The sequence below is a fragment of the Equus przewalskii genome, chromosome 29 (assembly GCF_037783145.1).
Source record: "Equus przewalskii isolate Varuska chromosome 29, EquPr2, whole genome shotgun sequence".
In the NCBI taxonomy this organism is placed as follows: domain Eukaryota; kingdom Metazoa; phylum Chordata; class Mammalia; order Perissodactyla; family Equidae; genus Equus; species Equus przewalskii.
Window position 1 is genome coordinate 38,446,107 of NC_091859.1, and position 16,605 is coordinate 38,462,711.

General features: G+C 57.2%; 1 protein-coding gene across 4 annotated transcripts in view; it reads left to right on the top strand.

The window, feature by feature from the left end:
* ZC3H7B (zinc finger CCCH-type containing 7B) overlaps window positions 1–16,065 on the top strand; it is a 53,656-nt gene extending 37,591 nt beyond the window's left edge. For all 4 annotated transcript variants that reach the window (XM_008528059.2, XM_008528060.2, XM_070599538.1 and 1 more), the window contains exons 13-23: window positions 888–1,049; window positions 2,712–2,917; window positions 3,999–4,099; window positions 5,342–5,523; window positions 8,062–8,147; window positions 11,466–11,599; window positions 11,744–11,849; window positions 11,988–12,096; window positions 12,324–12,457; window positions 12,588–12,751; window positions 13,134–16,065. In XM_008528059.2, the coding sequence (XP_008526281.1) occupies window positions 888–1,049; window positions 2,712–2,917; window positions 3,999–4,099; window positions 5,342–5,523; window positions 8,062–8,147; window positions 11,466–11,599; window positions 11,744–11,849; window positions 11,988–12,096; window positions 12,324–12,457; window positions 12,588–12,751; window positions 13,134–13,380 (1,631 nt within the window). In that variant the 3' untranslated portion in view covers window positions 13,381–16,065. The remainder of the gene's footprint in view (window positions 1–887; window positions 1,050–2,711; window positions 2,918–3,998; window positions 4,100–5,341; window positions 5,524–8,061; window positions 8,148–11,465; window positions 11,600–11,743; window positions 11,850–11,987; window positions 12,097–12,323; window positions 12,458–12,587; window positions 12,752–13,133) is intronic.
* Window positions 16,066–16,605: the final 540 nt, after the last annotated feature.

Genomic DNA, 16,605 nt, shown 5'->3' on the forward strand with positions numbered 1-16,605 from the left:
AATGTTGGTAGATATTTTTCAGCACACCTAGAGTCTCAGAATTTGAGACTTTAAGACTCATAGCATCTCATTTGCCAGAATCCCACAGTCCTGAAGTTTTAGAATGGTATTCTCTTGAAAACCAAGGGTTAAAAGTCTTAGCATCAAGAATTCTCCATATCAGGGGTATTGAAGTTAACAAGAGGTCATCTAGTTGCTGTCACCCACCCACTGCTGGACCTCCCCCATCAATCCCTCTGCCACATACATGTCACCCCTGACTGACAGTGATCCCGCCAAAGGTCCCTTGGACCTAGAGACGGGGAACAGAATGCTGTCTTGTTGGATGGCTATGCCCATGAGCAAGTTCTTCCTTGCATGGACCTCAGACTGCCTCTCTGATCTGCGTGCCCACTGCCCACTGCCTTGGGGTGCACACTTGGTGCAGCACAGCCAGGTTACATGGGGTCCCCACAAGGGCCATTTCCTCTTGGTCTCTTTGAGGAGATCCCTCCACCCCATTGTCAGGGAAGAGGAGGCCCTTGGTGAGAAGATTTGAGAGGAGCAGGGGAGAGAGAAAGGGATGGGGAGGGAGAGGGAAGATGAATCTGGGCAGTGCATCCGGAGCGGGAAGAGGGGCAGGCTCTGTCGGGGCCATCTCTCTGCGAGGCACTGCCGTCATAGTTCGTTGTAGGGCAACGCGGACATAGACTTATTAGAGAATTGTGGTGGGGAGGTGATGGAGCTGAGAATGCGCCCAACCCGGCCCCCTGTCTCCAGGGAGCCTACGGCAGAGCTGGCAGGAGGCCCAGGCGAGGGAGTGGCCAGTTCTCACTGCTGGGCCCGTAAGCCATCCCCCTTCAGTTCTGCTTCTGGCATCACAGTCCCCATCCACCCTGTACCCACAGGCCCCAGGGCGGGTGACTACACCTACCGTGAGGGCCTTGAGCACAAGTGCAAGCGGGACATCCTGCTCGGCCGGCTCCGCAGCTCCGAGGACCAGACCTGGAAGCGGATCCGGCCCCGGCCCACCAAGACCAGCTTCGTGGGCTCTTACTACCTGTGCAAAGGTGGGTGGATAGCACAGCCCGGGCCCAGCTCCTCTCATACCCAGCCACTGCTCTGCTCCCCATCACAGGTAGACAGATGTAGACAGAGCAGGTGTGGGTCATTGAGGATGAATCCCACACAAGAATAAGCATCTCCCACCCTGACCAGCTCTGTAGACAGGTGGGAATGTAAGCGATGTTATATATGGCAGCCTGTGCTCTCCAGTGTGAAGGTCAGACATTTCATGGAGAGCCTGCAGGTCCTAAAGGACTGTTGGAAGGATGTGGAGAGAATCCATGTGAACCGTTTAGGGCTGGCTCATAGTAAGGGTTCGATAATACTAGCTTTTAAAAGTTATGATGTTATCCTTGTCCTCACTCCTTTCAGTTTGGTCGATACTTAACGGACATTCGTCGTGTACCTTATTTGCTTCCTTCTACTCGCCAACCAAGCGTCTTGGTGCAGGCTGCACGGCAATCCATGACCAGTTGCGATATTGTGGAGTGCTTTATGGTGTTACCCTTTTGTACCCACCATCACGTATTCTTATGACAACTCTGGGTGAGGGAACCGAGGCTTTGGGAGCAGCCGTCCCCAGTTTCCACCTTTGTCCCCCGACCCAGCCTGTGGCAGTAGCCCACCCAGGCTTTCCGGACCAGCTCCTTGTCCTCCCAGCAGGATCCTACAGACATGTCGCTGCTGGGCCTGAAGGCCTCCGTCGGCCATGCCCCAGCCAGTGTGGATGAAATCCAAGTTCTGCAAGACCTGCAAGTCCCCCGTCTGCCCTAACCATTCCCTAAATACACTGAACCCTGACTCCTTTGCACACGCTCTGCACCTTGAACTTGGTCGTCCCCTGCTCTTCCTTCAGGCAGCGCCTGGATCTCGGGAGCCCTTCCCTGCAGGGCGTCCCTCCTGGATGCAAAGCTGGTGACAGTGCAGAACACAGTCCCTGGTGGTCACCTAGGCATCTGGCCCCCTCGTCCTTGTGTGCCGGCAGCTTGGCAGAGAGATGGGGCTGGGCAGACTTAGAGTGTGAGGGAGGGAGAGAAAGGAAGGAAAACAGTTCCCACCCCCAAGAAATGGTAGGTCTTTGGGTTATGAGCCTGCTGCCCTCCCAACTCCCGGGCCCCCAGGAGTTTTATTTATTATTTTACTTAATGCCCACAGCAACCCAGTGTGCTGTGTGAGAGACAGACAGCTGAGACTCAGGAATAGCAGGGGATCCCAGCCCAAGTCTGCTGACTCTCAGGCCCTGGCCCTTAACCAGTGGGATTTTCCTGGTGAATAGTAATAATAAAATCCCTCTTGTTTGTTTAGAGACTTGTATACTTCTACAAAGCCCTTTCCACACCTCTCATTTCGCCTGACCCACACAGGGCAGCCCTGTGGGGTGGTGGAGCCAGGATGACTGCCCTGCTTTGCAGATGATGATGTGGATCCCCCCCACACACACCCAGATGTAGAGCAAAGAAGGGGCCTGGCCTGGGAGGGCTTTCCCCGAACTCTGCTGCTCTGCCTCTCCTAAGTCCTCAAGGTCGGCAGGCAACTACCCTACCTGTGGGAAATGAGCCTGGGCCCCACCAGGTGGCTGCTGGCCCCTCCAGCCGCAGCGGTGGGTGTGGGACACTATGGGCTGCCGTCCCGCCTGGCGGAACGTGTGTCCTGTTGCCTCTTTGCAGACATGATTAACAAGCAGGACTGTAAGTACGGGGATAACTGCACCTTCGCCTACCATCAGGAGGAGATCGACGTGTGGACCGAGGAGCGGAAGGGCACCCTCAACCGCGACCTGCTCTTCGACCCACTGGGGGGCGTCAAGCGTGGCAGCCTCACCATCGCCAAACTCCTTAAGGAGCACCAGGGCATCTTCACTTTCCTCTGTGAGGTACCTGCCCACCCACCCCACCCACCTGCCACTTCCATAGGTGATGGCACAAACGAGGCCAGCAGAGGGGGCTCCATGGTGCCCTGCATGGTGGAATGTCAGTTCTGGAACCTGCGGGCTTTGGAGGTGTGACCTTAGAATCAGTAGTCCTTGGACTGTCAGAAAGTTAGGCCCGTAGGATCCTGTCATGAGAGAGCCCAGATCCTGTCCAGCACCCCCATTTTGCAGAGGCAGAAACTGAGGCCAGAAGGAGAGTAACCACACCTGTTCTTTCCTTATGGCCATCACAGGCCAGGCTTGGTGCCAGGCTCTTTAAGCACTCATCTCGATTCTGCCCACGCCTCCTCATCCTGCTGTGCTGCCTTTACTGCCCCCTGCACCTTCCTGCCTGCTTCCCTGCCTGTGTCCAGGCTGTGCCCTGTCCCTGGAGGCCTTTCAGACCCTCTGAGGCTCAGCTCTGATCCCAGCAGTTCCACCAAGCTGTTGTTAATTCCCTCCCCACAGCTGTCACAGAAGCCCCTGCCTCCCCAGCCAGTCATTGGGGAATGTGGGCAGAGACAACATCGGGTCCATCTCCATGGACTGAGAGCTCTGGGTCCAGGTTGCTGGCAGGGTTTGGTGCAGCTCAACCCAACCCTGATCCATTGCACAGCCAGCCCTTCCCTCGGACTCTTAGAGCAAGTAGACTACCCACTCCCTTCAGGGAGCAGTCAGCCTGTAAGTCAGGGCTCACAGCCGCTTGGCTGCATGACTTTACAAAGCACCAGCAGTTCCATTATGTCCTTTTGAGCTTCACAGTGAATCTGTGGGACAGAGCAGGTGTGGTTATCCTCGGTTTCCAGCTGAGGAGGCTGAGGCTCAGAGACATGGAGTAACCCCTGCCCCAGGCCTGTGGAGTGATGGGATCAGAGAGAGCCAAGGCCCAGGTTATCTGTCAGTTAGAGCCAGAGAGGCGGGGGCTGCAGACTCTGGAATTCAGAATCTTCCTCACTCCCCCAACTAAGGGCCGGGCTTGCAGGGACCCAGTCTGTCCCTCCCTGGGTGGCCATGCCAGATCCCAGCCCACCCCCTCCCCGGGCAGATCTGCTTTGACAGTAAACCCCGGATCATCAGCAAAGGCACCAAGGATTCGCCGTCTGTCTGCTCCAACCTGGCTGCCAAGCACAGCTTCTACAACAACAAGTGAGTGGGACCTGCAGCCCAGGCCGGGGCTGGAGGCTGTGGAGAGACCCCCTGGAGCAGCTCAGATGCCTGGGGAGCAGCTAAGGCCAGAGGGGAGACCTGGGGTGTTAAGGCAAGGGGCAGAATTTGGGACTCAGATCCAGCATCTACCGGGAAAGGACAGGACCACATTTACTGAGCATCTCTGTATTCCAAGCATTCTCTTGGAATTATGATGGTCTCCGTAGTCCCCTAAGGGTGGAGTTACTATCTCGAGTGCTGATGAGAAAGCTGAGGCTTGGAAGTAGCTTACTCAGCCAGCAAGTGGGGAGCCACATCCCTGACTCCCATCTGGTGCCCTCCACTGTAGTGACATTGGTGTCGGACGGTGGCGAGGGGTTGTGGCTGGGTCAGGCCTGGACCTACCTTTCCCTCTGACTCCCCTTGGCTCTGTTCCAGTATGGATGATGTAGCCCAGGCCCTGGAGTCAGACAGACCTAGGTCCAAATCTCGGTCTGGTCAACAGCCTGTTTAATGTCCTTTGGCCACTATGACCCTTAGTTTCCTCATCTGTAAAGTTGATGATGATCCCAATCTCCTAGGGTTGCTGTGAGGGTAATTAAAATTCCTGGCCCTTGGGGCCAACCCTGTGACCGGCCCGTGGCCGAACGGGAAAGTTCGCACGCTCTGCTTCGGCGGCCCAGGATTTCGCCGGTTCGAATCCTGGGCATGGACATGGCACCACTCGTCCGGACATGCTGAGGTGGCGTCCCACATGCCACAACTAGAAGGACCCACAACTAAAAAAATACACAACTATGTACTGGGGGGCTTTGGGAGAAAAAGGAAAAGTAAAATCTAAAAAAATTCCTGGCCCAGAGGAAGTACTCAGTATTTCTCTGGGTGCAGGACCAGCTTTGGAGCATCAAGCTGGGGAACTTGAGGGAAATGTCCCTTCTCCCAACCTCATGGCCAGTGGGATCTGGTGTCATCCTCCTGCTGGCAGCTTCATCTTTGAGCTGGCCCCAGATTGAGGCCAGGGGAGGGCGCACAGCTGGGACTCAAACCCAGGACTGCCAGAGTGCAGGACCCCCGCCTCTGACCTACTGCACCGTCACGTTCTAAAAACGGTCAACAGGGCAGGAGGCACCTGGGAGAGGCCCCTCCCCTCAGGCTTGCTGGGCACTGGGGGAGAGTGGCCCGACCAGGCGTGGTAGGGGAGGGTTGGGGGCTGCAGACTGCATGGTGCCCCCTGCCCGCCAGGTGCCTGGTGCACATCGTCCGCTCCACCTCCCTCAAGTACTCCAAGATCCGCCAGTTCCAGGAGCACTTCCAGTTCGACGTGTGCCGCCACGAGGTGCGCTATGGCTGCCTGCGCGAAGACAGCTGCCACTTCGCGCACAGCTTCATCGAGCTCAAAGTCTGGCTGCTGCAGCAATACTCAGGTGGGCGGCTGGACAGGGGCAGGTGAAGGGGTGGCATGGAACTGGCTGAGGATGGATGGGCCAGGCCGATGGCAGGAGGCAGGGGGAGACTTCAGGAGTTCAGAGGAGGGCAGTCACTGGGGGAAGGGGTTTCTTGGAGGAACCGGTGCTCCTTAGACTCCTCACATCCAGACGATGCAAAGACTCTGCTCTCAGGGGGATTCCAGGCTCGGAAGGCCCTGGGTTTATCCTTGTTCAGGCACTGCCAGGGGAGCACTCGTGGATGAGGCAGAGGGAGGCGGAGCCGGGCTCCCACTCCACTGGCCACCGGGTGGGCATCAGCAGGTCACACCCCTCGCTGAGCCTCCGCTTGCTCGCCTGTAAAATGGCGATCGTAATCTCTGCCTCAGAGTTGAGAAGATTGAAAGCTGTTCACTCCCTCGCTTATTCATTCATCTGCCAGGGATTCACTGAGCACCTGCTCTGTGTCAGGGGACTGAGCAAGACCTGTTCAAGGTCCTTGCTCTCAGAGAACATCTGACATCTGTGAATGAGGGCAAGGCAGGCACTGTAAGAAAAGGTAATAAATCCTGTATTCCATCTGTTCTTGGATGCACATTTTCCTCCACTGCATGTCATAATTGTATTAGCAGCATTTCTTTTGTGTGTGTGGAACACAAAATAATGGTGCATCTCACAATCCATCTCTTCTTGGGGCCGGCCCCGTGGCGCACTGGTTAAGTGCACACATTCCACTTTGGGCAGCCCGGGGTTTGCCGGTTTGGATCCTGGGTGCAGACATGGCACTGCTTGGCAAGCCATGCTGTAGTAGGCATCCCACATATAAAGTAGAGGAAGATGGGCACGGATGTTAGCTCAGGGCCAGTCTTCTTCAGCAAAAAGAGGAGGATTGGCAGCAGATGTTAGCTCAGGGCTAGTCTTCCTCAAAAAAAAAAAAATCAGAAAAAAAACCCCCAATCTATCTCTTCTTGACTTGATGAAATAGAGTGGTGTAATTTCAGATGTCCCTCAGTGCTGGGAGGAAAGTAAAGCAGAGCAGTAGGATGGAGAGGCACTCGGGGCAGGGGCATTTGGGGTAAGACCATCAGAGAAGGCCTTTCTAAGGAGGTGACATTTGAGCAGGGGAGGGCAGGGAGCGCATTCCAGGCAGAGGGAACAGCAAGGCTAGAAGCCTTGAGGCAGGAGCACGCTTGTTACAGAAAGTCTCTCCACGAGGGCTTAATGCCTTGGAGAGGGAGTCAGAGATGAGGCCTGAGAGGTGGGCAGGGACCAGAGTGTGTGAAAGTCTCTAGGTCATAGATAGAACTGGCTGGGATTGTTCTAAATACAATGTGCAGGGTTTGGAGAGTTTTATGTGGGTGGAGTCTTATGATCTGATCAATGTTTTTAAAAAGTAGCTCTGGCTGCTGGGTGGAGAATGGGGGGTGAGGGCGGGCGGGTGCAGGGAGACCAGGCTGGCAGCGGTGAAAGTGGAAGGACAGATGAGGTTCTGGGTGGATTTTGATGGTGGAGCTGTGGGAGGAGTTGTTGGTGGAGGAGCTGTTGATGGACCAGATATGAAGGATGAGACAAAGGACAGTGTGAAGGTCAACTCCAAGGTTTTTGACCAGGGTCACTGGAAGAATGGGGTTGCCGTGTTCTGAGAAGGGGGAGCTGAAGGAGGAGCAGGTCTGAGGTCGCACCAGGGCTCAGTGGGGCCCGTGGGGAGTCTGAACTGCCTGTTGGACTTGAAGTGGAGATGGGCAGGCAGCCAGACGTGGGAGTCTGCAGTTCACAGGCGAGGTCTAGGCTGGACACATCTTTGGGAATCAGCAAGAACGTGGATGTCAAGTGGAGTTGTCTGGCGCAGAGTAAGCCCAGATGACAAGTGGGCACCGTGGAGCAGTATCCATAGGACAAGGTCGAAAACGAAATCAGTTCTGGGAAAGGGCCTAGAACGCGGGAGGGGGTTTGGGAGGGGAGAGTAAGCTTCAGGGAAGAGGCTCCGAGCTACACCTCAGAAGGTGGACTCAGTGTTAGCTGTCAGATTAGGAGGGTCTGGGCCACCAGACTTGGGTGTTTGCCCTTTGCTGACTGGCGGTGAAGAGCCATGACCCCTCGCTGAACTGGGGAGTCTGGCTGGGCCAGGCATGGAGCCCTAAGATGTGATGGGCCAGCGGCTGCCAAGCAGGGATCAGGCTTGAAGCCCCACTAAGGGAGGCAGGGGTCAAGGAAGAGACAGGGCTGCTGGCTTGGGGGCAGGGATCACCGTGCTGTAGAGCCAATGCGATTCTCCCACATTTTCCTACCCGTGGCCTCATTTTCTCCTCTCAGTACTGCGAGGGCTTGGAGCAGGCCTCCGTCCCCAGTTGCAGATAAACAACAGGCCCAGCAAGGATGAGTGGTTTCCCTGCGCCCCACAGCTTTCTGTGGCAGGACCTGACTAGAGAATGGGGCTCTTCTGCCTGGGCCTGGGGGTGGCACAGGCCCCTCACAGATCCCCTGCCTTTCTCGCTGAGCCCCTTCAGGGATGCCTCTGTCTGCTCCCACCCCCACCAGGCATGACCCATGAAGACATCGTCCAGGAATCCAAGAAATACTGGCAGCAGATGGAGGCCCATGCAGGGAAGGCCAGCAGCAGCTTGGTAAGGCCCCAGGTTGGCGCTGGGGGTGGGATCCAGCCCCATGGAAGGCCATCCTCCATCCCTTTACTCAGATGTAATTTCAGACTTATCAGCAAATGGTAAGAAGAGTCCAGAGAATTCGTGTATATGTTTTTCTGGCTTCCTTAGATGTTAACATTTTACCACATTCCATACTCACTTTGTCCTCTGTGTGTGTGTGTGTACATATACTCATAGGTTTACATATAGAAATGTACACACTTTTCTGAACCATTTGAGACTAAGTTGCCGATGTGATGCCCCATTACCACTAAACGTTTACTTCAGTGTGTATTTCCTAAAAATAAGGATACTCTCTTACATAATAACCACAGTGTAATTATCAACATGCCAAAATTAACATTGGTGTAATTATTCAGATTATGGTATACTACTCCAATTCTGTGAATCGTCCCCAAATCCCAGGTGACACATTGCATTCATTTATTGTGTCTCTTTAGTCTCCTTTAATCTAGAGTGGTTGCTCAGTCCGTCTTTGTCTTTCACGACGTTGCCATTTTTGGAGAGCTGATTGTTTTGTAAAAGGCCCATCCCTTTGGGATGGTCTGATGGTTCCTCAAACCACAGAGCTGATAGCTTCTCAGTTCACTCTTGGGGACACACATCATCTCCATTTGTCCCTTTACTGGTTACAACTTGATTAAAGGTAACTCCATTATAAAGGTTCCTCTCCTGTGAAGTTATATTTGTTCCCTTTGTAATCAATAAATATCTTCTGGGGAGATACTCTGAGACCATGTAACTAGCCTAGTATTCCCCAAACTTTTCACCCACTGGTTGTATCATCTCCCATCCCTCTTGATCCTCACCCTGGTCCTGAAGAAGTGAGCTGTTGCTTGTGGCATTTGCAGATGGGGAAACTGAGGCTCAGAGCATGCTACAGACTTGCCCAGGAGTACACTTAGGGGAGTAAATCCCAGCTTCTCTGACATCTTGTCTAGAGCTCACTCTGCCCCCTCCCCACCCCATACCACTCCCGTCACCCTTGAGGATTCCCCATCCACCATGGGGATCATAATCCTGCCTGCTGTCTCCCAGGGAAGGGCGAGGCTCACAGGAGCTGCCCCCTGCCATCCCTGCTCCTCATACCCTCCTCAGGAGGTTGGGACCACTGTAACCTCAGATGACAGTGGGGACAGACGGGGTAGTCTCAGGGCCCAGGAGGCAGTGAGTGGGAAGTGAGGCCTCCATGCCCTCCACATGAGGGACGACCCCTTCACCATGCCAGTCCTGCCCACTGATCAACTTGGGAGAAAGCTGGGCCCCTGCCCCTCCTGAGGCCAACCTGGCTTTGGCCGTGAGCCAGGAGCGGGGCAGGCTGGCTGGTGGGGCAGGCCTGGGCCAGGCTGTCTACAGGGCTGCCCGGCCCCCTTGGGTCTTCCCTCTGTCTCCTTAGCCCCCTCGTTCCTGGTCATCCCCCTCCTGTGCAGTCCTCTTTTCCCCTCCCCCTCCTCCCTTTGTGTGTTATTTTTGCTCCTGCCGGAGCCCAGCTAGGAAGCAGTAAAGGGCTCAGGCTGGACCTACAGCATTGTCTTCTAAAGAGAATACTGAGTCCTTGCCACCTCCTATCCCTTTGGCCCTCCCTCATCCTGCGCAAGGCTGCTGCCGGGGTCCCCAGGAACGGCGGCAGGCCTAGCTGCCTGAGGGTGCCCTGACGGGCTTCAACTCCCTCTTGCTGCCAGGGGCCCGCTCTGCCCACCCAAAATGCCACTCCTCGCACAGGAACAGGGCCTCCGTGCCGGGCCTGGCCACAGCCCATGAATGAGGTGTCTTGCTTGCTCTGCTATCAGAGGGCAGGGCCAGTGGCACTGTGAGGCCAAGGACGGGATGCCAGGGAAGAAGCTGCTCAGGCCCCGTGCCCATGGCACACCTGTGCCATCCCACAAAGAAGCACGAGCACCTGCCTCAGCCCAGGTCCCCGTCCTCAGGCCACTTCCCCGTGGGTGGGTTAGCAACCTGTCTGAGCTTCTGCTTCTGCTCAAATGGGAGTGATCACATCTGCCCCCTAGGCCTGCGGCAAGGAGACGGTGAAACTGTACAGCTGTGAAAAGGGAAGCTCGGGGACCTGGTGCGGCTAAGCCCCTCCGGGCCCCACTTACCTCCCCTTGCAGTGGGTCCTCTCATGCTCCTGTGGGGATCCAGTGGAGCACCTAGAAAGCAGGAGCCATGTGGACACGCCTCCTGCCCGCTCTAGCACAGGCTGTGTCCCAGTTACAAAGGCGTGATTTCACCTTGTTTTGGGGATGATATGTGTGTTGTCCTGGGGCCGAGCCAGGCTGCCAGTCTCCCAGCACCAGGCCAGGGTCAGTCAACAAGCAGCAAGGACAGATCCCCTTCCTACTCCAGGGCAGGCCCTGGGCTGGGCAGTGCTAGGGACACGGGTGTTCCCAGGGCAGGGGACAGGGACCCGCAAGTCTGGAGGAGAGAAGGGGGACCCCCATCTGAGGCTCTGGGGAGGACAGGGAGGCTCCAGCTAATGGGAGAGACAGCAGGTTAGCCAGCATGGCTGGGTGAGGGGTCAAAAGTGGCAGGAGACAAGGCTGGGTGGGTACTTGTCCCACCTCTTGCCCCCACCCTGTCCCAGGAGTGCAGAAGAGCAGGCCCTCCTGCCTGCAAAGGAATGGTTGGGGCAGAAGGTGGGGAATGAACATGCTAGGGCCTTAGAGTCCAGGGCTGCCTAGAGGCCGCCTGAGGCAACCTCCTGTATGCCCAGCCCCTGGAAGTGTCTGCCCACCCTCTGGGCCCTGCTCTCGACCAGGTCGAGCCCTCATCACTAGGTGAGTTGGTCAAGATGAGGTAGTTCAGGTTCTGTGGGAGCTCATAGGATGGGCAGCTGCCACTTAGGAGAGCTCCAGGGAAGGCTTCCTGGAGGAGGTAGTGTTTGAGCTAAATTTTGAAGGTTTCTAGAACAAGCCTGATGAAGAACAGAAGAAGGGCATTCCAGCCAGAGGGAACAGCATGTGCAAAGGCAGAGAGGTGAGGGGGTCACATGCTGTGCCTAGGGAAGTGCCAGCAGCTCCACAGAGCAGGCCTGTGGAGACTACTCAGATAAAGCGGAGAATCCTTGATCAGGAGTCAGGAACCCCATCCCAGGCCTGGCTCCCACACTCAGAAGCCATGGGGCCTGGAGTTGAGGGATCGCTTCCTGCCGGAAAGTGGTAATGGACCAGCACATTCCAGGGCTCTGGGTGGCCCTACTGCTCCCAGAGGCCACCTGCACAACAGACCCCGGGTGTCGGCCCCAGTGCCTGCGGCTTTACTGGCTCCCCTCCCTCACAGGGCGCCCCACGGACGCATGGGCCCAGCACCTTTGACCTGCAGATGAAGTTCGTGTGCGGCCAGTGCTGGAGGAATGGACAGGTGGTGGAGCCTGACAAAGACCTCAAGTACTGCAGCGCCAAGGCACGGCACTGGTGAGCCAGGGGTTGGGCAGGTGCCGGGGGGGCGGGGCCCCAGCGAGCGCCACGGGTAAGGATGCCAGGGCTCACGGTGGAGGTCACACAGCCCAAGGCTCTGGCCTGAACCCTCCCCAACCAGCTCCCTGCTCTGTCCTGCAGCTGGACCAAGGAGCGGCGGGTCCTTCTGGTGATGTCCAAGGCCAAGAGGAAATGGGTGTCAGTGAGACCACTGCCATCCATTCGCAACTTCCCACAGCAATACGATGTGAGCACCGGGGTGGGTGGCAGGGTGGCAGTGGCACCTCGGGTGTGGGGGCCATGGGGACCCAGGAAGGCTTGCCCGCCGACTGGGACAGGGACGCAATCCAGCGGACTCAGCAGGCCCTCCCACGCCCACCCACAGCTCTGCATCCATGCGCAGAATGGCCGCAAGTGCCAGTACGTGGGGAACTGCTCCTTTGCACACAGCCCGGAGGAGAGGGACATGTGGACCTTCATGAAGGAGAACAAGAGTGAGTGGGCAGTCTGGGTGGGGCGGGACCCTCGTTACCAGGCACCCCGACTCAGTGGCAGGCCCAAGCACCCCTGCCATAACCCCCTTGCCACCCAGGCCCTTTCTGTGCCCAGGCTGTGCTCTCTGGGCCATCTGTGGTTGACTGGGCAGCCCAGCAGGGGTCATGGGGCAGAATGGATGAAGAAGCCCCTCTCACAAGGCACTCTGTCCCCTATTTCCCACCAGTCCTGGACATGCAGCAGACCTATGACATGTGGCTGAAGAAACACAACCCAGGGAAGCCGGGGGAAGGGACCCCCATCAGCTCTCGGGAAGGGGAGAAGCAGATCCAGATGCCCACGGACTATGCCGATATCATGGTAATCCCACAGGCTGGGAGCCAGGTCTGAGCCTGACCTGGAGGGGCCTTGTCAGGGGCTTAGCCTCCCTGGGGGACATGGTCCGGGAAGAGGTGTGGGGAGTGGGCACCCATGGTGGCTGTACCCCCAGATGGGCTACCACTGCTGGCTTTGCGGCAAGAACAGCAACAGCAAGAAGCAGTGGCAGCAGCACATCCAGTCCGAGAAGCACAAGGAGAAGGTCTTCACATCTGACAGCGACGCCAGCGGCTGGGCCTACCGCTTCCCCATGGGCGAGTTCCGGCTCTGTGACAGGTGCAGGGCTGTGGGGTGGGTCTGGCGGGACCTGGCGGGCTGTGGGGTGGACGTGTGGAGTGGGCCTGAGGAGATGGAGGCCGTGTCTAGCACTGGCTCCTCTTGGCCTGGAGATGGCGTGCAGGGTGTGGTGTGTCCAGGAACAGCTGCTCCCAGATGTGAGGAGCATCGGGACGGGGTGGGATTGGAGGGGTGGACTCAGACCTGCCCAGACCCATACTTTGCAGCTCTGGGTCAATCCTGGAGAAGGCTGGGACATACCAGCTTTCACCAGGACAGAAGCTGCCCGGGGATGGGCTTGTCTCGGGGGAGCTGGCCCAAGGTCCGGCAGCCATGGTGGACAAGGCACAGGATCGGGCAGTGAGCTTCCTGTCGCCCACAGGCTCCAGAAGGGCAAGGCCTGCCCAGACGGGGACAAGTGCCGCTGCGCTCACGGGCAGGAGGAGCTCAACGAGTGGCTGGACCGGCGCGAGGTGCTGAAGCAGAAGCTGGCCAAGGCCCGCAAGGACATGCTTCTGTGCCCACGAGACGACGACTTTGGCAAATACAACTTCTTGCTGCAAGAAGACGGGAACACCGCTGGTGCCGCCCCAGAGGCCCCTGCTGCTGCCACTGTCAGCGGGGAGTAGAGCCAGGTCTTGGCTGTGGGTGAAGTCCTAGGGTCAGGGGTGGGGATGGGGACCAAGGGCCTGGTGGAAGGGCCAGGGCAGGCCAGGGCTGGGGGTGGGGGGCCGCCCTCATCAGGCAGCCCCCGGCCCCCTGGGGCCCTGTCCATCTTCTCTGTCCCCACCGCCCCCATCTGCATACCCAGGTGCGCAAGCTGTGGTCCTGGGGTCCTCATTCCCACTGAAACCCTGGGCAGACCCTCCCCCCCAACCTCCGCTTTCCTGGTTGGGGAGGGAGGGGCCTAGCTGACCCCTCCAGCTTCAGCCTACAGCTTTAACTTCTGTCTGCTCCTAAAGGGGGCCCAAAGCTCAGGGCTGGGGAGCCTGGGGTCCCCGCTTGAATCTGCAGCAAGAGGGCCTTCTCCCTGCCCCACCGTCACCCCACCCCCGCCTCCCTGGGGGCAGATCAGGACACAACAGAGGGTAGGAGGCCCCACTTAGCTTTAAAATGCAGCCCCAGGATGAAGCCGGGGATGCTGTACTGGTCACTTCCCCTCTGGGCCTCAGTTTTCCCTCTGGTTGGAAGAGTGGGAGGGACTGGGCTGGATGATCTCTGGAGCTGACTGAGGAGTCTGGCTGTCTCTAGTGAGGCCACAGCCCAGCCATTTTCCCTCATGGGCCATTGAATGTAGACTGTAGATCCTCAGAGCCTTTGGTGATGACCCAGCCCAAACCCCCATTTTGCAGATAGGAACACTGAGGCCTAGAAGGGAGGAGTGATCGGCCCAGGGTCTCCAGCCCATGGCATGAGGTCAAGCTGAGGTGCAAACTGTGGTCAGAAGACTCACGGCCAGTTATTGGCAGGAGCCTCCAGGCCCTGGGCAGGGATGTCACAGTCTCTGAGTCCATGTGCAGCTGGAGTCCGGGCAGCGCCGCCTAGGGGCTGGGGGAGGGAGGCTCAGGGCTTGATCTTTCAGCACCCTGTGAAGGGACAGTCCCCTTCTGAGGATGGTCGTAGGGAGTATAGCAACAAAGGTGACTTCCCCATGCCCACTGGGGGCGAGGTGGTAACGGGCAGGGCACCCATGGGCTCAGGTTCTGCTTGAGGTGCTGAGGGGAGTGGTTAGGGGATGTGGAGAGAAGGGAGACTTGACCCCCGGGCACCGTGGGCCACTCCAGGATCAGACGCAGCCCTTCTTTCCTGGGGACCCAGCATGGTCCTCTCCCCCTTCTCCCCTAGACCTGGACATACAGTTATGACTGTCTTTCCCAGCCCCTCCCTGATCCCCAGCCCGGCCAGCTGCCTGGGACCCCAGCTGACAGCCAGCCCCAGCCGCCACCCACCAAGCCCTCTCCCATCCTCTCATCTGACGTGTCTGCGTGCACTCCCTCCTCTCCATCCCACCCGCTCTGGGCAGACCCAGCCTCCCCTGGTTCTCTAGACATTCCAGAATGCCCTACACCATTGGCACAATGGTGGGGACCCCCCGGAAGGAACCGGGGACCATGGCTGGAGTCGGGGGAGGGGGTGAGACGGAGAGAATGGAACACCCCTATTTCTCCTCCAGCAAGGATTGATAGTGTGCGATGATATGATGACGGGCACCCCAGGCCGCAGGGGACCCTGTTCCTCTTGCCGCCACTGCCCAGCCTTTCCCGATAATCGTGGCATGCATCCTTTCCTCTCTCTTCCCCCTTCCCCCAGCAGACCAGCACTGCAGTTTGGGTGCTGGTGGTCTGGCTGGAGGGGAGGAGAGACCACACCCAAGGTGGGGGCCGTGGCCGTGAATGTCGATGACACTTGTCTCCCTGATCTGTGGTGTTGCAGTCTGTTGTCACCAGCCTTGTTTTTAGTGTGTATATATGTCGCCCCCGTGATACATATATACACAGGTATTAAATATATCGCTCTATATAATATTATATATGTGTGTGGTATCCGAGGAATCTCTTCTAATGAGGGCTACAGATAAAGAATTTGGCCGGAAAATGCAGCCATCCTGGTGTAATTAGGAGGGACTTTCGGGGTCATCAGGCCATTTTCAAGGATTCAGGGACTGGAGCCATGGTTGGAGGTGATCTGGGCAGCAGGGCAGAGTGCCCCCCCCCCCCCACCTGGGCCCAGCTCTGCCTGATGGCTTCCAGACCACCCCAGCCTAGCGAGGAGAGAGCAGAAGTGCTCAGGGAAAGAAAATGATCGGTGTCTCCCACCCAAAGGAACAGGATTAGAGTCCAGATAGTTCTTCAACCTGTAATCCGTCCAGGAGCCCTCGGGATCTGGGGCTCTCTGGCCTGGCCAGGCTGGATCCCTCACAGGGCTGGGAAGAGAGCGAGAGGAAGGGTGTCGGGTGAGGGGCAATGGGAGTACACTTTGATGACGGGGGTGATTATTTCCGTAGTGACCCTGCCTGGGAGGCTCAGAGTATTGAATGGGGCCCACTGCCAGCAGGCAGGGATCAGACGTCATTATGAACACAGTGATGGGCGGCAGGCGCCCCATGAGTGTCCCTTTGAGGGGGTAAAGAGGGATGCTGCATTTCTCAGCTGGGCAGTAATCAACTTAATGGTCCTTTTAAAATGTCTGTGTATTAAAAATTTAAGAATACCACACTTTAATATTAAATATTCATAAGGTCTAGTATCTTGATAATAATGTAGATGTTTTAATAACAATTTTTGTCCTTCTTAAAATAAAATGAAAGAAACTTGCCTCTTTTAGCCTTTGTTCTAGAAAATAAACGTGTGCACTTTGACCTCTGTCCCCCAGGTGTCGCTCCTGTTCGTCCCTGCCTGGCACTTGTGTCTGGGGGCCTGGGCTGCTCTGTATTTGTGGGGCAGAGCTGGCTGCCGCTGGGCATGCCTCAAGGCAGACATTCCAAGGGGTGAGGGGCAGAAGGTCTGTGTCCCTGTGTAAACAGGCAAACCCAGCTGACCCGGCTCAGGCAGCAGCTCGAGCTCGGCTGGCAGGGACAAGCTGTGCTCTGCACAAGTGGCCCCAGGAGCCACCCTTTGCTGGCTCTTCTGCAGCCTGCCTGCTTGTGGCCTTCTGAGTGGGGCTGCCCAGTGGTACCCACACCTCCCAGCTTTTACCATGTGCGCCATTCCGCGTTCCAGAGGGCCGGCTCTTTGCCCTTTCTGGGTGTGGCTTTTCCAGAAAGGTGAAGGGCTGTGCCATGCTTTGGAATATGATCCCAACTGCAGCCCCGGCTGCTCTGGGTCCAGGGAAGGAGGGCCAAGTTACTTAGGCCC